Raw genomic sequence first — 20,298 nt, forward strand, 5'->3', positions numbered from 1 at the left:
CCCAGTATATTAGGAGGTCAAAATAGGAGAACTTCTTGAAGCCAGGAGTTTGAGACCATCCTGGGCAACATAGTGAGACCCCATCTCTACCAAAAAACAAAAATAAAAAAGTTGGCCAAATGTGGTTGCTCACGTCTGTAGTGCTATTTGGGAGGCTAAGGCAGAAGGATCCCTTTGAGCCTAGGTTCAAGGCTGTAGAGAGGTACGATTGCACCACTGCTCTCCAGCCTGGGTAACCGAGTAAGACCCTGTCTCAAAAAAAAAAAAAAACTCAAAGATAAATAATAAATTATTAAATGTCCAAGAGAGGGGCTCAAATGAATAATTCATAGGAAACACTGAGGAAATACAAGACACCAAAACAGAGAACAAAGTACAGATAAAGAAATAGGCAGGATGAGGGATATGAAAAGCCACCTTGAGCCAGAAATTCCAAAACTAAGAAAAGACATGGACAAAAAACATGAACGAGTGAGAAGGAAGTGATGAAACTCAGAAAAAAATAACGGAAGGAAAAGACAAGATTAAGTCCAGTGCCTGGCTCATGTCTGTAATCCCATCACATTGGGAGGCCAAGGTGGGAGGATCACTTGAGCCCAGGAGCTCGAGTTCAGCATAGGCAACATAGGGAGACCTCTTTTCTACAAAAAATACAAAAATTAGCCAAGTGTGGTGGTGGTAACTGGAGCAAGTGCTGGCTGAGAGACCAGCTGAGAGACCTGAAGACAGATCACATCACAGGACTCTTTGAAGATACCCCCAAGTACCAGCCCATAGCCTGGTAGCTCTGCTGGGTGGCTAGACCCAGAAGAGCAATAACAATCACAGCAGTCCAGCAGTCAGGAAGCCCCAACCACAGGGGAATGCAGAGAGCACCACATCAACGGATCATGCTGTGGGACAAAAAAATCTAAACAGCAGTCCTTGAGTCCCAGATCCTTTCTCTGACATAGTCTATCCAAATGAGAAGAAACCAGAAAAACAATTCTGGTAATATGACAAAACAAGGTTCTGTAACACCCCCAAAAGATCACAGTAGCTCACTAGTGATGGATCCAAACCAAGCAGAAATCACTGAATTGACAGAAAAAGAATTCAGAAGGTCAATTATTAAGCTACTCAAGGAGGCACCAGAGAAAGGTGAAAAACAAATTTAAAAATTAATGCAAGCTATGGATGTAACAATCTTGAGAGAAATAGATATCATAAATAAAAAACAATCACAACCTCTGGAAATAAAAGACACTCAGAGACATGCAAAATACACTGGAAAGTTTCAACAATAGAATTAAACAAGTAGAAGAAAGAACTTCAGAGCTCAAAGACAAGGCTTTTGAATTAACCCAATCTGACAGAGACAAAGAATCAAAAAAAAAAAAAAAATGAACAAAGCTTCCAAGAAATCTGGAATTATGTTAAACAACCAAACCTAAAATTAATTGGTGTTCCTGAGGAAGAAGAGAAATCTAAAAGTTTGGAAAACTTACTTGAGGGAATAATCAAGGAAAACTTCCCTGGCCTAGCTAGAGATCTAGACATCCAAATATAAGAAACTCAAAGAACACATGGTAAATTCATAGCAAAGAGATCACCACTCAGGCACATAGTCATTAGGTTATCTAAAGTCAAGACGAAGGAAAGAATCTTAACAGCTGTGAGGCAAAAGCATCAGGTAACCTATCAGATTAACAGGAGATTTCTCAGCAGAAACCTACAAGCTGGAAGGGATTGAGGTCCTATATTTAGCCTCCTTAAACAAAACAATTATCAGCCAAGAATTTCATATCCAGCAAAACTAAGCTTCATAAATGAAGGAAAGATACAGTCTTTTTCAGACAAACAAATGCTAAGAGAATTCGCCACTACTAAGCCACCACAAGAACTGCTAAAAGGAGCTCTAAATCTGGAAGCAAATACTGAAAATACAACAAAACAAAACCTTCTTAAATCATAAATTTCACAGGACCTATAAAACAATAACACAATGAAAAAAAAAAACAAGGTATTCAGGCAACAAATAGCATGATGAATAGAACAGTACCTCACATCTCAATACTAATGTTGAATGTAAATTGCCTAAATGCTCCACGTAAAAGATACAGAATGGCAGAATGGATAAGAACTCACCAACCAAGTAAGTATCTGCCATCTTCAAGAGACTCACCTGACACATAAGAACTCACATAAATCTAACGTAAAAGGGTAGAAAAAGAGATCCCATGCACGTGGACAGGAAATGTGAGCAAGAATAGCTATTTTTATATCAGACAAAACAAACTTTAAAGCAACAGCAGCTAAAACAGACAAAGAGGGACATTAGATAATGAAAAAAGGACTAATCCAACAGGAAAATACCACAATCCTAAATCATATGTACCTAACACTGGAGCTCCCAAATTTATAAAATATTTACTACTAGACTTAAGAAATGAGATAGACAGCAACATGATAGTAGTGGTGGACTTCAATACTCCACTGACAGCACTAGACAGGTCATCAAGACAGAAAGTCAACAAAGAATCAATGGACTTAACCATATCATAGAACAAATGGACAAACAGATATTTACGTTCTCATTCTATCCAACAACTGCAGAATATACATTCTATTCAGTGGCACATGGAACATTCTCCAAGACAGACCTTATGATAGGCCACAGAGCAAGTCTCAACAAGTTTAAGAAAATCAAAATTATAACAAGTACTCTCAGACCACAGTGGAATAAAATTGGAAATCAACTCCAAAAGGAACCCTCAAAACAATACAAATACAGAGAAATTAAATAACCTGCTCCTGAATGGTCTTTGCATCAAGGAAATCAAGACGGAAATCTGAAAATTCTTTGAACTAAACAGTAACAGTGACACAACCTATCAAAACTTCTGGGATATAGCAAAAGTGGTGCTAAGAGCAAAGTTCATAGCATTGAACACCTACCTCAAAAAGTCTGAAAGAGCACAATCTAAGGTCACACCCTAAGGAACCAGAGAATCAAGAACAAACTCAACCCAAACCCAGCTGCAGAAAAGAACCAAGATCACCACAGAACTAAATGAAATTGAAACAAACAACAATAAAAAATAAATAAATAAAATACAAAAAAAAAAAAAAGCTGGTTCCTTGAAAAGATAAATAAAATTGATAGAACATTAGCAAGATTAATCAAGAAAAGAAGAAGATCAAAATAAGCTGAATTAGACATGAAATGGGAGATATTACAACCATTACCAAAGAAATACAAAAGATCTTTCAAGGCTATGAACACCTTTATGAGCAGTAACTAGAAAACCTAGAGGAGATGGAAAAGTTCCTGGAAATATACAATCCTCCTAGATTAAACCAGAAAGAAATGAAAACTCTAAACAAACCAGTAACAAGCAGCGAGACTGAAATGGTAATTAAAAAACTGCCAACAAAAAAAAAGTCCAGGACCAGACAGATTCACAGCAAATTCTATCCGACATTCAAAGAAGAATTGGTATCAATCCTATAGACATTATTCCACAAGACAGAAAAAGAGGGAATCTTCCTTAAATCATTCTATGAAGCCAGTATCACCCTATTACCAAAACCAGGAAAGGGCATAACAGAAAAAGAAGTACATACCAATACCCCCAATGAATATAGACACAAAAATCCTCAAAAAAAAAAAAATTACTAGCTAACTGAATTCCAACAGCATATCAAAGAGATAATCCACTGTGATCTAGGAGATAAATAACATGCATGTGTGTTTTCATGTTGTTGGAGGTGTATCATTAAATTTCTAGAAGAGGGATAGCTCAATCAAAAGGTAAGCCCATATGTATGGAATCTTTTTATAGCTTAAAATTTTTTTTAATGTTTTAAAAAAACTCATGAAATTTACTGTCAACCATTTCAAAGTAGACAGTTCAGTGGTGTTAAGTATATTCACATTGTTGTGCAGCCAGTCTCCAGAACTGTTTCATCTTGCAAAGCTGGAACTGTGTGCCCATTAAACAACTCCTTTTTGTCCGTCCCCACCAACCCCTGGTGGCCACCATTCTACTTTCTGTTTCTATGAATCTGACTACTGTGGATACCTCATATAAGTGCAATCATGTAGTATTTGTCTTTTGTAACTAGTTATTTCACTTAGCGTAATATTTTTAGCATTCATCCATGTTGTACCCTATATCAGAATTTCCTTCCTTTTCAAGGCTGAATAATACTCCATTGTATATATACTATATTTTTTTTATCCATTCGTGTGTCAATGAACATTTGGCTATTGTGATAGTGGTGCTGTGAACACGAGTGTGCCAATATTTCCTTGAGATCCTACTTTCAATTCTTCTGAATATATACCTAGAATTGAATTGCTAGATCATATGGTAATTCTATATTTAATTTTCTGGGCATCTGCCATGCTGTTTTCACAGCAGGTATACCGTTTTATATTCTCAACAACAGTGTACAAAGGTTCTACTTCTCTGTATCCTTGTCAACACTTGCCATTTTCTGTATTTTTTTCTTTTGATAGTAGCCATCCTAATGGGTATGAGGATATATCGGATTATTGTTTTGATTTGCATTTCTGTAATGATACTGATGCTGGACATTTTTTCACGTGCTTGTTGCTCATTTGTAGGTCATCTTTGGAGAAATACCTACTCAAGTCCTTTGCCCATTTTAAAATTGGATTATTTGTTTTTGTTTCCGTTGAGTGGCAGAGGCTCTTTATATATTCTGTATATTAACATGTTTTCAGATGTGTGATTTTCAAATATTTTCTTCCATTTCATAGGTTGCCTTTTTGCTCTGTTGACTATGTACACTGATGCACAGAAGTTTTAAATTTTGATGTAGTCTAGTTTTACTTTTGTTGTCTGTGCTTTTTATGTCGTATCTTGGAAATCTTTGCCAAATCCGATGTTATGAGGCCTACCCCCTGTGTTTTCTTCTGAGAGTTTTATAGTTTTAGGTCATGTTTAGGTCTTTGATCCACTTTGGGTTACTTTTTGTATATGGTATAAGGTCAGCATCTATGCTCATGTATAGTTTTATTAGGTCTTGCCAAATTCTCCCCCAAAGAGAGTAGTACCAGTCTGCATTCCCACCACCTGTGCGTCACAGTACCTGTTTCCGCACAGCCTTCCCAACAGAATGTGTTTTCATTTTACAATTTTTGCCAATTTGAGAAGTAAATAATGTTATCACAGTGTTGTTTAATTTTCATTTCTATAATTATGTATAACATTTGAACAATTTCTGATGTTTAAGGTTTATTTTTATATATTTTGGTGAATTATGTATTTTTTTTCAATCTGTTTTAATTAATTAATTAATTAATTAAGAGATGAAGTCTTGCTCTGTTGCCAGGCTGGAGTGCAGTGGCGCGATCTTGGCTCACTCCAACCTCTGCCTCCCGGGTTCAAGCGATTCTCCTGCCTCAGCCTCCAGAGTAGCTGGGACTACAGGCACATGCCACCATGCCTAGCTAATTTTTGTATTCTTTAGTAGAGACAGAGTTTCACTATGTTGGCTACGGTTGTCTCAAGCTCCTGACCTCGTGATCCACGAGGTCTAGGAGCTTTTTGGATGAATCTTTGGTGTTTTCTAGGTATATGATCATCATATCATCAGTGAACAGGGACAGTTTGATTTCCTCTTTACTAATTTGGATGCCCTTTATTTCTTTTTCTTGTCTAATTGCTCTGGCTAGGACTTCCAGTAGTATGTTGAACCGAAAAGCTGAAACTGGGTGTCCTTGTCTTGTTCTAGTTCTCAGGGGGAGTGCTTTCAACTTTTTCCCATTCAGAATTATGTTGGCTGTGGGTTTGTCATAGATGGCTTTTATTACGTTAAGGTATTTCCTTTCTATGCCAATTTTGCAGAGAGTTTTAATCATAAAGTGATGCTGGATTTTGTCAAATGTTTTTTTCTGCATCTATTGAGATGATCCTGTGATCTATATAGAAATACATACAGAAATAGATACATACAGATGTATATGTATATGTTTCTGTCCATACATGTGTATGGTGTACACACATATACACACGTAATATACATAAGCATGCACCTACATTATCTCCTAGCTCTATCAACTAAGAGGGACTACAGCAACATTACACCAACAGCAATGTATTCAACTAGAATACAAATCTAGGTTTCAAAATATCATTCTCCAATTAAAAAAAAAAGAAAAAAAAAAAACAGATCTCCTTAGAAAAATGGTTAATTCCAAGGCAAAGGGAGGGGGAGTACAAGGTGAGTCTGAAATGTCTCGTGGTACCAGAATGTAAGGAAGTTTTCAAAAATGGATAGGGACATGTTGGAACAACCTAGGAACCAACCTGAAGGAGCTACCAGTGGCCAAATTTGGGACAATTTGAGCAACAATATAAATAATGACAGCACCTGATTACAAGTCATAGAACAAAGTAAATATCCATAAATTTTTACTGATTTAAACAATTAATGAATATGGAAATACATGAAGACACAGCTCTTCATCACAGTAGAATTCTATTAGTAAATGAAAAAAGAATGACAGAAAAAGAAAATCATAATTTGACCAACACCTGATAATTGCTATAGGCAAGAATAATAATCATACCTTGGAATGTGTACTGCATTTGAAATATTAAAGAAAAATAGATATTTGATAACTTTAAAATATCTCTGTAGCACAGTAGGTGTCAAAAATTAAGGTTAAAATCTAAAAGAACAAAAATATAATCTATAGCTTCCCACTCAGAAGGGTAAATAACCAGTCAAAAATGAAAAGGAAATATGATACTTGATGACATTTTAGAACCATTTCCATTAAGGGCAAGACTCACGCTATTGCCTCCCAGCTATGCAAAAATTAAATTTTTCCCAGCTATGCAAAAATTAAAAACAAATAAACAAAAAGGGGAATCTTTAAGAAAAGGAGACAGCACTGCCCTTACCTGCAGACACTTACTGTTTACATACAAAATCCAGGAAAATATACAAATATATTTTTTAAATATTCTATTAGAATTTTGAAAATAATTCAACAAAATTGGTAGATACAAGACCTAGGCTCACTAAACCTCTGCCTCCCAGGTTCAAGCAATTCTCCTGCCTCAGCCTCCCAAGTAGCTGGGATTACAGGCACTCACCACCATGCCCAGCTAATTTTTATATTTTGGTCATCATGTTGGCCAGGATGGTCTCGATCTCCTGACCTCGTGATCTGCCCGCCTCGGCCTCTCAAAGGGCTGGGATTACAGGCATGAGCCACGGCACCCGGCATCCAAATTCTTAAGATATATATTAAGACTCAGAACAAAACTTTATGAAATAAAATGCACATCAAGAAAATAGCAGCAAAAAAATCATTTAATTTGTGTTCTCTTTAGGTTTTTATTGCTTAACCTATGCTTGTACCAAAAAGAAAAGAACTAAGAAGTCCAGTTTCATTATAGTCATATTCATGCAATCCCAGCAGAGGCATGAATAAAATGAATAAAGAGGCCACAAATGAAATACCTGTGTTCCCTGGGAGTAACTGCTCAGTCGAAATGTTCCAAAGGCAGTTTGCCAAATGAAAAGACATACTGGGAGTCCAAAAGCTTAAACCAACATTTTACTACAATTATTGGCTTTTCTCCACACTTCTCCCATCCTTCTACCTAAGTTATAGTTGAACTACTACATCTAAATTAGACATTAGTTTCTCTGTGCATTACAAAATACTGTGACTGAGGAGAAAAAGAGAAAGGCTTGCAAAATACATGCCCTACATATTTAGTCTGGGAACAGCATGAGGCCAGGCTCCAACAATTACCATCTTGGTTGAACCTGGCCAAACCACTCAACCTACCTGCATTCAGTTTCCATATCTGTAAAGTGATTATAAAGATAATACCTGATTAAGTAGAATATAAGTGGTTTTTCATATATTTATTAGCATTGGATTCCCCTTATGCAAACTGTTCATAATTTTGCCTATTATTCTATTAGTTTGTTTTATTGATTTATAGAGGTTCTTAACATATTCTAGATACTTAAATCTCCATCAGATAAATGCCAATTTTTCCATGGAAAGGGACTCTTCATTGAATTGTCCATTATTTGCTCAGTTCTTTATTATGTCATTTCTTTTCTTCATTAATATGTAGGAAAGCTAAGCGGATGCTAATCATTTTTCTTTTAATGGGTTACTTGCTTTTGCCAACCTGTGCCTTGACTTTGCATTTTGTAAGTAAATGTTTTATATCTGATCACACACTTAAACTTAATGATCTAAATATAATAATTGTAATAGTAATCACATAGTACCTGCCCTAACTACGTCATAGGACTGTTGCATCATTTAAATGACATATTTTGCAAACTATAACTTACAAACTATGATTTAAAAAAAAAAAAAATCTCTCACAGAAAAGTCACCCACAGATTGCTGGCAAGACGGCCGAATAGGAACAGCTCCAGTTTGCAGCTCCCAGTGACATCGACACAGAAGAAGGCGGATTTCTGCATTTCCATCTGAGGTACCTGGTTCATCTGACTGAGACTGGTTGGACAGTGGGGCCGCCCACGGAGGGCGAGTTGAAGCAGGGTGGAATGTCGCCTCACCCGGGAAGCACAGGAGTAGAGGAATTCTCTCCCATACTCAAGAGAAGCTGTGAGGGACTGTGCCGTGCCATGAGGAACAGTGCACTCCGGACCAGATACTGAACTTTTCCCACGGTCTTCACAACCCACAGACTAGGAGATTCCCTCTGGTGCCTACACCACCAGGGTCCTGGGTTTCAAGCACAAAACTGGGCGGCCATTTGGGCAGACACGGAGCTAGCTGCAGTTTTTTTTTTCCAAACCCCAGTGATGCTTGGAACACCAGCAAGACAGAACTGTTCACTCCCCTGGAAAGGGGTGCTGAAGACAGGGAGCCAAGTGGTCTGGCTCGGTGGGTCCCACCCCACGGAGCACAGGAAATTTAAGATCCACTGGTTTGAAATTCTCGGTGCCAGCATAGCAGCAGTCTGAGATTAACCTGGGACACTTGAGCTTGGTGGGGAGAGGGGTGTCCGCCATTGCTGAGGCTTGAGTAGGAGGTTTTACCCTCACAGAGTAAATAAAGCCACCGCGAAGTTCCAAATGGGCGGAGTGCATGGCTCAGCAAGGCCACTGTGGCCAGACTGCCTCTCTAGATTCCTCCTCCCTGGGCAGGGCATCTCTGAAAGAAAGGCAGCAGCCCCAGTCAGGGGTTACAGATGAAACCCCATCTCCCTGGAACAGAGCACCTGGGGGAAGGGGCAGCTGCGGGCACAGCTTCAGCAGACTTAAACGTCCCTGCCTGACGGCTCTGAAGAGAGCAGCGGATCTCCCAGCACAGCGTTCGAGCTCTGCTAAGGGTCAGACTGCCTCCTCAAGTGGGTGTCTGATCCCCGTATCTCCTGACTGGGAGACTCCTCCCAGTAGGGGCCGATAGACACCTCATACAGGAGGGCTCTGGCTGGCATCTGGCTGGTGCCCCTCTGGTATGAAGCCTCCAGAGGAAGGAACAGGCAGCAATCTTCGCTGTTCTGTAGGCTCTGCTGGTGACACCCAGGCAATCAGGGTCTGGACTAGCCCTCCAGCAAACTCCAGCAGACCTGCAGCAGAGGGTCCTGACTGTTAGAAGGAAAACTAACACACAGAAATAGTATCGACATCAACAAAAAGGATGTCCACTCAGAGACCCTATCCGAAGGTCACCGACTTCAAAGACGAAAGGGAGATAAATCCACAAAGATGGGGAGAAACCAGTGCAAAACAGCTGAAAATTCCAAAAACCAGAGTACCTCCTCTCCTAAGGATCACAACTCCTCAGGAGCAAGGGACAAAACTGGACGGCGAATGAGTTTGACAACTTGACAAAAGCAGGCTTCAGAAGGTCGGTAATAACAAACTTCTCCAAGTTAAAGGAGCATATTCTAACCCATTGCAAGGAAGCTAAAAACCTTGAAAAAAGGTTAGACAAATGGCTAACTAAAAGAACCAGTGTAGAGAAGAGCTTCAATGAACAGACAGAGCTGAAAATCACAGTACGAGAACTTTGTGAAGCATACACAAGTTTCAACAGCTGATTCGATCTAGCGGAAGAAAGGGTATCACTGAAGATCAAATTAATGAAATAAAGCAAGAAGACAAGATTAGAGAAAAAAGAGTGAAAAGAAATGAACAAAGCCTCCAAGAAATATGGGACCATGTGAAAAGACCAAATCTACGTTTGATTGGTGTAGCTGAAAGTGACGGGGAGAATGGAACCAACTGAGAAAACACTCTTCAGGATATTATCCAGAACAACTTCCCCAACCTAGCAAGGCAGGCCAACATTCAAATTCAGGAAATACAGAGAGCACCACAAAGATACTCCTCAAGAAGAGCAACCCCAAGACACATAATCGTCAGATTCACCAAGGTTGAAATGAAATAAAAAATACTATCGGCAGCCAGAGACAAAGGCTGAGTTACCCACAAAGGGAAGCCCATCAGGCTAACAGCAGATCTCTGCAAAACCCATAAGCCAGAAAATAGTGGAGGCCAATATTCAATGTTCTTAAAGAAAAGAATTTTCAACCCAGAATTTCATATCTAGCCAAAGTAAGTTTCATAAACGAAGGCGAAATAAAATCCCTTACAGACAAGCAAATGCTGAGAGATTTTGTCACCACCAGGCCTGCCTTACAAGAGCTCCAGAAGGAAGCACTAAACATGGAAAGGAATAACCAGTACCAACCACTGCAAAAACATACCAAATTAACAATATTAACCTTAAATGTAAACAGGTTAAATGCCCCAATTAAAAGACACAGTCTGGCAAATTGGATAAAAAGTCAAGACCCAGCGAGTGGTGTGCTGTATTCAGGAAACCCATCTCATGTGCAAAGACACACACAGGCTCAAAATAAAAGGATGGAGGAATATCTACCAAGCAAATGGAAAGCGGAAAAAAAGCAGGGGTTGCAATCCTAGTCTCAGATAAAACAGACTTTAAACCAACAAAGATCAAACGAGACAAAGAAGGCCATTACATAATGGTAAAGGGATCAATTCAACAAGAAGAGCTAACTATCCTAAATATATACGGACCCAATACAGGAGCACTCAGATTCACAAAGCAAGTTCTTACGAAGAGACTTAGACTCCCACACAATAATAGTGGGAGACTTTAATACTCCACTATAAATAATTAGATCAACGAAACAGAAAATTAACAAGGATATTCAGGACTTGAACTCAGCTCTGGAACAAGCAGACCTAACAGACCTCTACAGAACTCTCCACCCCAAATCAACAGAATATACATTCTTCTCAGCACCTCACAGCACTTATTCTGAAATTGACCACACAATTGGAAGTGAAACACTCCTCAGTAAACGCAAAAGAATGGAAATCATAACAAACAGTATCTCAGACCACAGTGCAATCAAATTAGAACTCAGGATTAAGAAACTCACTTAAAACTGCACAACTACATGGAAACTGAAAAACCTGCTCCTGAATAACTACTGCGTAAATAACAAAATTAAGGCAGAAAAAATTCTTTGAAACCAATGAGAACAAAGCCACAATGTACCAGAATCTCTGGGACACATTTAAAGCAGAGTTTGGAGGGAAATTTATAGCACTAAATGCCCGCAAGAGAAAGCAGGAAAGATCAAAAATTGACAGTCTAACATCACAATTAAAAGAACTAGAGAAGCAAGAGCAAGCAAATTCAAAAGCTAGCAGAAGACAAGAAACAACTAAGATCCGAGCAGAACTGAAGGAGATAAAGGCACAAAAAAACCCTTCAAAAAAATCAGTGAATCCAGGAGCTGGTTTTTTGAAAAGATTAACAAAATAGATAGACCGCTAGCCAGGCTAATAAAGAAGAAAAGAGAGAAGAATCAAATATATGCAATAAAAAATCATAAAGGGGATATCACCACTGATCCCACAGAAATACAAACTACCATCAGAGAATACTATAAACACCTCTACGCAAATAAACTAGAATATCTAGAAGAAATGGATCAATTCCTGGACACATACACTCTCCTAAGTCTAAATCAAAAAGAAGTTGAGTCCCTGAAGAGACTAATAACCAGTTCTGAATTTGAGACAGTAATAGCCTACCAACCAAAAAATGGCCAGGACCAGACGGATTCACAGCCAAATTCTACCAGAGGTACAAAGAGGAGCTGCTACCATTCCTTCTGAAACTATTCCAAACAATAGAAAAAGAGGGAATCCTCCCTAACTCATTATGAGGCCAGCATCATCCTGATACCAAAACCTAGCAGAGACACAACAAAAAAAGAAAATTTCAGGCCAATATCCCTGATGAACATCAGTATGAAAATCCTCAATAAAATACTGGCAAACCAAGTCCGGCAGCACATCAAAAAGCTTATTCACCATGATCAAGTGGCCTTCATACCTGGGATGCAACGCTGGTTCAACATATGCAAATCAATAAATGTAATCCATCACATAAACAGAACCAATGACAAAAACCACATGATTATCTCAATAGATGCAGAAAAGGCCTTCAATAAAATTAAACACCCCTTCATGTTACAAACTCTCAAGAAACAAGGCACTGATGGAACATATCTCAAAATAACAAGAGCTATTTATGACAAACCCACAGCCAGTATCCTACTGAATGGGCAAAAACTGGAAGCATTCCCTTTGAAAATCGGCACAAGACAAGGATGCCCTCTCTCACCACTCCTATTCAACATGGTGTTGGAAGTTCTGGCCAGGGCAATCAGGCAAGAGAAAGAAATAAAGGGTATTCAATTAGAAAAAGAGGAAGTACAAATTGTCTCTGTTTGCAGATGACATGACTGTATATTTACAAAACCCCACTGTCGCAGCCCAAGATCTCCTTAAGCTGATAAGCAACTTCAGCAAAGTCCCAGGATACAAAATCAATGTGCAAAAATCACAAGCATTTCTGTACACCAATAACAGACAAACAGCGAGCCAAATCATGAGTGAACTCCCATTCACAATTGCTACAAAGAGAATAAAATACTTAGGAATACAACTTAAAAAGGATGTGAAGGACCTCTTTGAGGAGAACTACAAACCACTGCTCAAGGAAATAAGAGAGGACACAAACAAATGGAAAAACATTCCATGCTCATGGATAGGAAGAATCAATATCGTGAAAATGGTCATACTGCCCCAAGTCATTTACAGATTCAATGCCATCCCCATCATGCTACCATTGACTTTCTTCACAGAATTGGAAAAAAAAATTACTTTAAATTTCATATGGAACCAAAAAAGAGCCTGCATAGCCAAGACAATCCTAAGCAAAAAGAACAAAGCTGGAGGCATCACACTACCTGACTTCAAACTATACTACAAGGCTACACTAACCAAAACAGCATGGTACTGATACCAAAATAAGATATATAGACCAATGGAACAACAGAAGGCTCAGAAATAACACCACACATCTACAACCATCTGACCTTTCACAAATCTGACCACAACAAGCAATGGGGAAAGGATTCCCTATTTAATAAATGGTGCTGGGAAAACTGACTAGCCGTATGCAGAAAATTGAAACTGGATACCTTCCTTACACCTTATACAAAAATTAACAAGGTGGATTAAAGACTTAAACATAAGACCTAAAACCATAAAAACCCTAGAAGAAAACCTGGGCAATACCATTCAGGACATAGGCATGGGTAAAGACTTCATGTCTAAAACATAAAAATCAAAGGCAACAAAAGCCAAAATTGATAAATGGGATCTAATTAAACTAAAGAGCTTCTGCACAGCAAAAGAAACTTTCATCATAGTGAACAGGCAACCTACAGAATGGGAGAAAATTTTTGCAATCTATTCATCTGACAAAGGGCTAATAACCAGAATCTACAAAGAACTTAAACAAAGGTACAAGAAAAAAAAAAAATACCCCATCAAAAAGTGGGTGAAGGATATGAGCAGACACTTCTCAAAAGACATTTATGCAGCCAAAAGACCCATGAAAAAATGCTCATCATCACTGGTCATCAGAGAAATGCAAATCAAAACCACAATGAGATACCAACTCGTGCCAGTTAGAATGGTGATCATTAACAATTCAGAAAACAACAGATGCTGGAGCAGATCTGGAGAAATAGGAACGCTTTTACATTGTTGGTGGGAGTGTAAATTAGTTCAACCATTGTGGAAGACAGTGTGGTGATTCCTCAAGGATCTGGAGCCAAAAATACCATTTGACCCTGCAATCCCATTACTGGGTATATACCCAAAGGATTATAAATCATTTCACCATAAAGACACATGCACATATATGTTTACTGCAGCACTATTCACAACAGCAAAGACTTGGAACCAACCCAAATGTCCATCAGTGATAGACTGGATAAAGAAAATGTGGCACATATACACCATGGAATACTATGCAGCCATAAAATAGGATGGATTCAGGTCTTCTAACACAAGAACAGAAAACCGAACACCTCATGTTCTCACTCATAAGTGGGAATTGAACAGTGAGAACATATGGACACGGGAGGGGAACACCACACACCGGGGCCTGTCGGGGTGAGGGGCTAGGGGAGGGATAGCATTAGAAGAAATACCTAATGTAGATGATGGGTTGATGGGTACAGCAAACCACTAGGGCACAGGTATACCTATGTAACAAAACTACACGTTCTGCACATGTACCCCAGAACATAAAGTATGATTTTAAAAAAATAGTCACCCACAACTCTACCTCAAAATAGGACTTGTGAAAAACGATTTGTTTAAAAGCAATCAGAATTCTCATTTAATTAATAATAACCTGAAAGTTCTTAGGAATCACTTCCAATCTTATTTTATGGTACCCCAATGGGAGAGCCATACTACCCAGGGATTCCCTACTGGAACTTCCTCTATAAAAGTGTCAATTCTAATGGATTACACCCTCAATCTTACTGTTTCAGAAAATGAGAGAGGAGCTTTAAGAGCCTATGTTAAATTTCCTGCTGAAAACGGCTATTACTTTCTAGGCGGACTTGCAGAGCACTTCACAAATCGACTCTTAGGACTTACAGTTTATTATTAAGAATAAGACAAAATTCTTGCTTTTTATTATAGTATATTTCATCAGTCCCATAATTTTATATGTATTTAGTAACATTTTGTGCAGTTCTCTACATAATTTATATCTTCCTCATTTATACAATTCCCTTTAATAATGTGATCCAGATTAATAGAGTCCTAAAGACTAGACTGCAATGACTGAAAAAGATTTCGCTACATAATTTGAAGAAAGTCAAATTTTTACACTTGCTCCTAAAGATAATTTAAGTCACAAAATGGGCAGTGCAGAGTGTGGTAAGCAGAATTATGGTTGCCCAAAGACATCCATGTCCTAATCCCTAGAACCTGTGATTAGTCACATTGCAAAGGAGACTGCAGATGTGATTAAGGTTAAGGACCTTGAGATGAGAAGAGTAGCCAGAATTATCCAGGTGGAATCAATCTAATCACATGAGTCCTTAAAAAGAGGAAGGAAGCACAGACGAGTGGGTCAGAGAGAGGCAACGTGAGAAGAATGTGACCCATCGTTGCTGGTTTTGAAGATGGAGGAAGGAGACCATGAACCAAGGAATATGGTGGCCTCTAGGAGCCGGAAAGGCAAGGAAACAGGTTTTCCCCTAGAGCCTCCAAAAAGGAACACAGCCCTGCCAACACCTTGATTTTACTGCAATCAGATTTGTGTTAGACTTCTCACCTACAAAACTGTAAGATAATAAATGTATGTTGTTTAAGCCACTAAGTTTGCGTGAGTGGAAAATTAATACACAGAGGATACCTAGCTTGTTTTCAGCAAAACAAACTGGTTAGATGAGCATAGTCGAACCTGGCTCTGAGCTGAAATCACAACTACTTGTCAACTGTGTAAACTTTTATCAATTATTAACTTCCCTGTGCCTCAGTTTTCTCATCTGTAAAATGGGACTGACAATAAATTGTTATAAAATTGTTGTAAAGCACTTAAGACATGGCTTCACCATATACTAGGCACTAAACACATATTAACCTCAGCTATTATTGATTTTAATCAATAATATTTTTACCTTTTTTTGGTCATGCAAAAAAAAAAAAAAAAAAGAACAAGATCAAGTCTTCAGAATAGTCAAGGAAATGAACTCATCTAAAAAGAAAAGTCTGGCCGGGCGCAGTGGCTCATGACTATAATCCAAACACTTTGGGAGGCCACGGTGGGCGATCACCTGAGGTCAGGAGTTTGAGACCAGCCCGGCTGACATAGTGAAACCCTGTCTCTACAGAAATTAGCAGGGCATGGTGATGCATGCCTGTAATCCCAGCTACTCAGGAGGCTGAGGCAGGAGAATCGCTTGAGCCCAGGAGGAGGAGGTTGCAGTGAGTCGAGACTGCACCACTCACTGCACTCCAGCTTGGGCCACAAGAGTGAAACACCGTCTCAAATAAATAAATAAATAAATAAAAGAAAGGTTTATACACATCTCTACCAGCAGTCCCCATAATGCTCCTAGCCCCAGTCAACTACCAAGCAGTCCTTCAACAGTAATTCCTAATAATACCAAAGTCAGAGTGTCACCATGAACTCCACTAGGTGATGAACACAAACTCCAGACGCTGACAGATAAAGTGCCTATCAAAAAGTAAGGCCTATCATAGTAAAAATAACAGATGTAGCAAAATTAGCTTCTACTGAAATTTGCCATAATTGGTATATATCAGCTTATTTTATATTTATACAACACTTATTTGCAAAGCCTGCCCTGTCATTTCTTCATAAATAATTAAATTTTTTAGTTCACTTGGCCACTGACTTGGCAACATTTACATAAATTAATATAACCAGGCTAAGCAGTAAGATTCACATTATAAAAAAGTAAAGATGTAACAATTGGTAATTTCCATGAAAGGCAGAGACAAAATACAAATCAAAGGTACAAATACATTTTGTTTCATATTTCAACAGTCTACAACACCTCAGAGCAGTGTTAAAACTCAAAAGCAACATTACATCAGAAAGAGGGAGAAAACAAAACCTTTCTAGCTCCAAGAAGAGACTGGAGTACAATCTATTGTATTTATTGTATAATAAAAATAAATGTTTGCAATTTTTAAAAATTTGGCTACTAATTAAACAAAGGAAAATTTATTATCAAATTCTATACTTCCCTGTAAGTTAAAGTAATAAACTTCAAGATTCCATGCCTAAATAACCCTAAAATAATTTTAAGTGGCATTTTAAAGGTAGCAAAATATGCTCCAACAATATATTAAGCTCTCAACAGAAATATTTCCAATTAGTTATACAAAATGTACTGACTTAATCCAAATTGTTTTTCTATTTTTTTCTACCTTTTCATTATTTCAAGCTCTACATAACTAATAAGAACTATAAGAACTAATTTTTATCTGAAAAGATAATGATAATAAACACTACAATTTTGTTAAAATGCAATGAAGATTTTGGCTGCCACAAGAAGGCACTTGTGGGGCATCCCACAAAAGACATCCAGTCTTCTTCCCCAACCCAAAGTTATAAGAGCAGAGAAACTCTCTGCAGAGGTCCAGAAGGTCTCCAAGCCCAGTTGAGCTGAACCCTCTGCAAAAGCAAGTCTAAGACAATCCACAAGATTCCCCTAAATCTTTACATTCAAAGTATACCCTCCTGCCCTCAACCCTAAACATAACCCCAAAATGGCTTTGTCTTGTTCAATAAGATATTGGGTGTCTTCAAAGAAGAAAAAATAAGTTTATGGATATTTCCTCAAAGTGTGTTACAGGTATGACTATGTATGCACACGTGGATGTGTGCACATTTAGGAGTGGAGACGGCATAGGACAGAGGTCACACACTCAAAAGCTCCCAGGACCAGACATTGAATGTAATACATGAGATAACTGAGTAAAAGCTACTAGGAGTAATAAATATTATAGCACAAAGGAAAGCATATGCTCTATCAAAAAGCATTCAAACTCAACTTTAGAAAAACAGTGCTGGTCGCCCAGGTGTGGTGGCTCACGCCTGTAACGCCAGCACTTTGGGAGGCCAGGAGTTTGAGACCAGCCTGGCCAACATGGTGAAACCCTGTCCGTACTAAAAACACAAAAATCAGCTGGGCGTGGTGGCAGGCACCTGTTATCCCAGCTTCTTGTGAGGCCGAGGCAGGAGAATCCCTTGAACCCAGGAGATGGAGGTTGCAGAGAGCCAAAATTGTGCCACCGCACTCCAACCTGGCCAACAAAGCAAGATGAAAGAAAGGGGAGGGGAGAGGAGGGGACGGAGGAAGGGAGACGAAAGAGAGGGGAGACAAAAGAGAGGGGAGGGGAGGGGAGGGGAGGGGAGGGGAGGGGAGGGGAGGGGAGGGGAGGGAGGGAGGGAGGGAGGGAGGGAGGGAGGGAGGAAGGAAGGAAGGAAGGAAGGAAGGAAGGGCTGGTCCAATAAAACACAGATGCAGTTGGATTCAGCAGGCAGGCCAGGTTCAGCTGCCACTTTTCAACCCTGATAATGCAACAGACCAATGAATCACTGTACATCTTCTTTGCTCTGAAGGTTGCAAAGGGCTCATCACAGGTTCCAGCACACTTACCTCAGGCCCACCCAGCCCAGTTTAGCCCCCAAAAAGCTCCTCCAGGTCTTTGCCTAGGAACTGAGGCATACTAAAAAGCTTAGTGGCTGAAGAATTAAATACTTACCACTTGAGCTTCCAGCAGTAGAATACTGAGAGGTATCAAGGAATTTTCGAGGAGTAGGGAGGTTTGTAACATCAATCAGAGGAACAGAAGCATCTTTCACAAGGGAGCTGAACGGGAAAAGAAGCACTAGTTACCACTTTCTCCAAAACCAACTGAAGTCCTCCCACTACATGCCCCACCCTTACCACTTTTGTTTTTATCATGAGTCCTCTTTACACTAGAACTTGAAACATCTGGATCTCCCCAGTATATTTTCAATAAAGAGGTGATTGTCACAGACAGGGGTATAAAAATGTATTGTAAGAGTTCTAAGTCCTTAAATTTTTATTTTGTCATTTCATTCAATGCTGTTTAAAAAATTAGCGTAGTGAATTCTGGATCACTGGATAACCACCTTGTAATAACACTATGCCAGGCAATTTCATTATCCTCCTTTGTATCTGTATTAAATATTAATTTATCAACAAAGAAAGATCAAATGACAACATGCCATGATACTGAATAAAGGTTTAACTAGTGTTTACGTATGTTTTTCAGGCTACAGTTTTTGACATATTCCAGAAGTTTACTACATTTAGTTTTCTTCAAAAGAGACTCATAAATTTCATGACGTTGATAATCACAATTAAAATGATTTAAGGATCTCAAACAGGTTAATTCAGTATTTGATTACCCATTTCACCTTTCCTAAGAAGGCCAAGCTCCTCATCTTAATAATTAACTTTAAATAAACTAATAAACTTTAAATAAACTAATAAATCAACTTCCTTCAAAATAAACACATTAATTTTAAATCGCGAAAACTATAAAAATCAAAATTTCAAATTAATTCCCATCTCAAAGTACCTGTTAAGTGCAAGAATACAGGCAATGCCAAGCCAACTAAACTGTATGCCCTACTCTCAAGAAATGGAATCGTCTCGCCACACTATCTACAACAGAAGAGCCCCTCAGAGCCAAATCCAAGGGTAGGGAAGTCAAAGCCGTAATTCTCACTTTTTAGTACTGAAATACATCATCAGTAGCACTGGCTACGGAGAGCAGGCAAAGGAAGAGCAGGAAGAGACCACGCCCATAGGAAAGATTTCCTCAAATGGAAGGAAGGATTTGTGCAATTGGGAACAACATCTGCCCCCACCACAGCGATATATCCCCATCTCCCACCTACACTCCTTTTGGAACAAATGTGCTAGGTATGTGTGTATTTATAATCCAATAAAAAACAAACATGTTCTCTCAGAGAACTTTGAAAAATAAAGTTTGTTAGGTTCAAGTGATAATTTCGCACTGTGTTAAAGAGCGAAATTATCACTTAAGGTTTTATTCTTTTCATTGAGTGCAAATAATGTGGGAGCCACTGTCTTAGGCCTTGAGGATTGCTATGACAGTCATTAACTTCTCCCTTTTCACTTGTTACAAGGAACAAGGGAATCATTACTCAAACAATTCTTCAGCATCCATTATGTGCTTGGCACTGCGCTCAGTTCTGAGGATGTGAGTATGACTAAGATATGAACTAAACCAAACAGCATTATTTCCAAATGAGCTAAACCAAACAGCATATTTCCAATTGTTAAAATCACCCACAGGCTAATGTGAAAAGTGAAGTAT

The 20,298-nt window shown here is 38.7% G+C and overlaps 1 protein-coding gene across 3 annotated transcripts in view; it reads right to left on the reverse strand.

The window, feature by feature from the left end:
- Window positions 1-20,298, reverse strand: part of LOC105471359 (exocyst complex component 4) — an 822,236-nt gene that overhangs the window by 732,009 nt on the left and 69,929 nt on the right. For all 3 annotated transcript variants that reach the window (XM_011723811.2, XM_011723812.2, XM_011723813.3), the window contains exon 5: window positions 18,688-18,794. In XM_011723811.2, coding sequence (XP_011722113.2) covers window positions 18,688-18,794 — 107 coding nt within the window. The remainder of the gene's footprint in view (window positions 1-18,687; window positions 18,795-20,298) is intronic.

The sequence above is a fragment of the Macaca nemestrina genome, chromosome 4 (assembly GCF_043159975.1).
Source record: "Macaca nemestrina isolate mMacNem1 chromosome 4, mMacNem.hap1, whole genome shotgun sequence".
Taxonomy (NCBI): Eukaryota; Metazoa; Chordata; class Mammalia; order Primates; family Cercopithecidae; genus Macaca; species Macaca nemestrina.